At 53.3% G+C, this 3,729-nt stretch overlaps 1 protein-coding gene across 3 annotated transcripts in view; it reads left to right on the forward strand.

Moving 5' to 3' along the window:
• POLE (DNA polymerase epsilon, catalytic subunit) overlaps nt 1–3,729 on the forward strand; it is a 75,431-nt gene that overhangs the window by 7,830 nt on the left and 63,872 nt on the right. For all 3 annotated transcript variants that reach the window (XM_021710096.1, XM_008053341.1, XM_008053342.2), the window contains 4 exons: nt 494–626; nt 892–1,005; nt 1,321–1,533; nt 1,850–1,957. In XM_021710096.1, the coding sequence (XP_021565771.1) occupies nt 494–626; nt 892–1,005; nt 1,321–1,533; nt 1,850–1,957 (568 nt within the window). The remainder of the gene's footprint in view (nt 1–493; nt 627–891; nt 1,006–1,320; nt 1,534–1,849; nt 1,958–3,729) is intronic.

Here is a 3,729-nt window from a genome sequence, read left to right on the forward strand (position 1 = left end):
GGCAATCCACTCACCTCAGCCTCCCAAAGGTGCGAGATGACAGGCTGAGCCACCAAGCCCAGCTGGGTTCCTCTTTTTAAAGAAGGGGGGTGACTTGCACGATTCCATGCTGAAGGACCATGGGGAGAGCAGGAGAAAAGCCCAGTGTGGTTATAGAATGAGGTCTGAGAGGCCTGAGGATGCAGTGCCTGCCGCTTGCTTTCTATCTTTTTGGATTGAGAGGACAAGTGTTTTGCCAAGGGTGAGAGGTAAGGCGAGAGGCCTGAAGGACTGGCCCTGGCATTTCCTTGTGCTTGGGGGCACGACTGTGAGATCAGCTAGACCCAGATGGAGGGGTCTTGTGAGGGCCTGTGCCATGTGGGGTCTTGGTTTAAATCTCCTGGGTACCCTCAGGACCCTGCATCTGTTGTGTCCTGTCTGTTTTGCCAGTTCCCACAGATTCTTGGGCTTTGTGCTGGAATCATCCTGACTTCTGTACTCCTTCTCCTCCCAGGTGGGTGAAGAGGGACAGTTACCTTCCTGTGGGTAGTCATAACCTCAAGGCTGCCGCCAAGGCCAAACTGGGCTATGACCCGGTAGAGCTGGACCCCGAGGACATGTGCCGGATGGCCACCGAGCAGCCCCAGGCACGTGAGCAGCACCCTGGCCCCCTGTGCCATGCACGTGTGTGTTCCCACCAGACAGGCCAAGTAGTCCGGCCCCACTCGCCCCGAGTGTGTTTCCTGGGACACGTGGGTTTTGTCCCGCACCAGTCTCCCTGTTGTGTGTGTGCGTGACTGGCTGGCGAGGCTGAACTTTGCCTTCTGTGTATCCCACGTGACCCTGGGCCCGGATATCGATGGCCCTGCTCTCGGGTATTGATGGCCCTGCTCTCTGGTGTTCTCTCCTCAGACTCTGGCTACGTATTCTGTGTCGGATGCCGTGGCCACTTACTATCTGTACATGAAGTACATCCATCCCTTCATCTTCGCTCTGTGCACCATTATTCCCATGGAGCCCGACGAGGTCAGCCTCCTCTCCCATTTGCTCTGTGACCCACTAGTCAGCACCCTCCCCTGCCCTGCCCTGCCCTACTCCGAATGCACTGGTGCCTAACAGGCAAGACAGCCCTGGAGGCCTGATGCCGAAAGTGGCAGTGGAATTGTGGTATGTGGTGTTAGGGTTTCCTTCAGGGGTCCTGGTTCCCTGAGAGTAACTACAGCAGGCAGAGTTTACAGCCACTTACTGATCTGCTTTCTCTCCTTTCATTTCAAAGTCCAGCTGGGCCTGCAAGTTGGGGCCTTTGCACAGCTTTTGGCTGAAGCCTTGTGTCTCTCACAGGTGCTGCGGAAGGGCTCTGGCACACTGTGTGAGGCCCTGCTGATGGTGCAGGCCTTCCACGCCAACATCATCTTCCCCAACAAGCAGGAGCAGGAGTTCAACAAGCTGACAGACGATGGTCATGTGCTAGATGCTGAGACCTATGTGGGGGGCCATGTGGAGGCCCTGGAGTCTGGGGTCTTCCGCAGCGACATCCCTTGTCGGTTTAGGATGGTGTGTCCCCTTCTGGGTCTGCCCTGGGGTTCCGTTTCTTCCCACTGCTGCTCGGTGGTGGGACCCAGAAGCTGCAAGGGTCTGAAATAAAGCTGCTTCTCCTCATCCTTCCTGTTGCCTCATTACCCTTAGTGGTTACCTGGCCCGGCTCCTCTCTGGCGCTTCTTTAGGGCGTTGCACTGCAGAGTGAGCGTGCAGGCCCTTCCAGAGCTTTCTCTGGCACGTCCCACCACAGGCAGCTGCAGCATCCCACCTGAGGCAGGTTGGTGTTGCCGCGCTTCCTGTCTGACCCATGTCATCTTGTCATTTGTGCTAGAATCCTGCTGCCTTTGACTTCCTGCTGCAGCGGGTTGAAAAGACCTTGTGTCACGCCATTGAGGAAGAGGAGAAGGTGCCTGTAGAGCAGGTCACCAACTTCCAAGCGGTAAGTGTCCGAAGGAACCATGTCTGTGCACCTTCTTCAGACTGCCACTTTCAGCAGCAGGTTTATTTTGCACCTGCTGCGTGCGGTACAAGGACACAGCGTCCCTGGGCCAGGCTGCATGTTTGTGCTTAGTGATGCACCCTGTCACCGTCGGAGGGCTTTGTGAGAACATGGAGTTTGAGGTGCTCCTGGAATGCCGTGGCATGGACCTGGGCCACGCGAGAGGGTCTTGCTCCCCATTTTGAGGCAGTAGGGTCTATTAGTGGCTGTGACCCCTCAAATAACGGTTAAAAAGCACCACTTACGAAGGGCAGCATGACTGGAGAAGGAGACACCAGTGGTTTGTGGCTCCCGTTCCTTGTGATGTGGCACGTCTCAGATCTTTCCATCAGGCACTGTGCGGCACTACAGCGTGTTCAGTGACTGGTGCTCTGGAGCTTGTAACATTTTCTTTTATTTTTTTGAGTTGGAGTCTCACTGTCGCCCAGACTGGAGTGGAGTGGTACACTCCCAGCCACCGCAGCCTCAACCTCCTGGGCTCAGCAATCTTTCCGCCTCAGCCTTCCAAGTAGCTGGAACTATAGGCATGTGCCACCATGCCCGACTCTTTTTTTGATTTATTGTAGAGATGAGGTCTTGCCAAGTTGCCCGGGCTGGTCTCAAACCCATGCGCTCAGGCAGTCCTCTCACTTCGGCCTCCCAAAGTGCTGGAATTATAGATGTGAAACACCACACCTGGCCAGGATATCACTTTAAAGTCTAAGAAACAAAGTGTGGTAGGTCGTGGATGTCAGACTCCCTGTTGAGCCTAGAAGGGAGACCTATAGGGGACAGCTTGTCTTGTTAGCTATTCCACAGTCCCTGAAAGTATCCTTTAAAGGGAAACCCAGGGTCGTCTTGTGTTCCTGAGTGGTCACCTGGCAGTTGTGTGGAGGATGGCTGGGGGGGATGTCAGTGGGGCTCACAGAGAGATGGGATGTGTCCAGGTGGTGTCCCCACCATGGATACTCAGCCTTTGAGTCATGCTGGCCCTGCCTCCCCTTTCTGGACCTTGTAGCATGTCAGAACACAGCAATGTCAGCAGGAAGGATGATGATGGGTCCCCTATTGGTTTCTGTACCTACAGTTCAAGTAGAAATGTTTAAGTATTGCATTTGTGGGATTTCCTGTTTTATGTGGTAGATAATATTCCTTGTAATCATTTTTTTCTTAAAATTTTAGCTGTGTTTGGTATTTTTATTACTTTGGAAGGTTTGTTTTTTTTTTAATTGGAGTCTCACTCTGTCATCTAGGCTGGAGTGCAGTGGCACACTCATGGACTGGGCTCAGGCGATCCTTCTTCCTCAGCCTTCCAAGTACCTGGAACTACAGGCACATGCCACCACGCCCAGCTAATTTTTTGATTTATTGTAGAGATGAGATCTTGCCAAGTTGCCTAGGCTGGTCTTGAACCCAGGGGCTCAGGCAATCTTCTCACCTTGGCCTCCCAAAGTGCTAGGATCATAGGTATGAGAGCCACCGCCTCTGGAAGGTTTTGAGGATTTTTTTTTTTTTTTTTTTTTAATAGTCTGAGTCTCACTCTGTTGCTCAGGCTGGAGTGCAGGGACAGACTCATGGATACTGCAACCTTGACCTATTGGGCACAGGCAATCTTTCTGCCTCAACCTTTTAAGGAACTGGAACCACAAATAGGCACCACCATGCCCAGCTGATTATTTTGAGTTGGAGTCTCACTCTATCACCCAGACTGGAGTGCAGTGGCCGCTCCCGGC

This window comes from Carlito syrichta, unplaced genomic scaffold (genome assembly GCF_000164805.1).
Source record: "Carlito syrichta isolate Samal-C Ts95f unplaced genomic scaffold, Tarsius_syrichta-2.0.1 Scaffold288080, whole genome shotgun sequence".
Classification (NCBI taxonomy): Eukaryota; Metazoa; Chordata; class Mammalia; order Primates; family Tarsiidae; genus Carlito; species Carlito syrichta.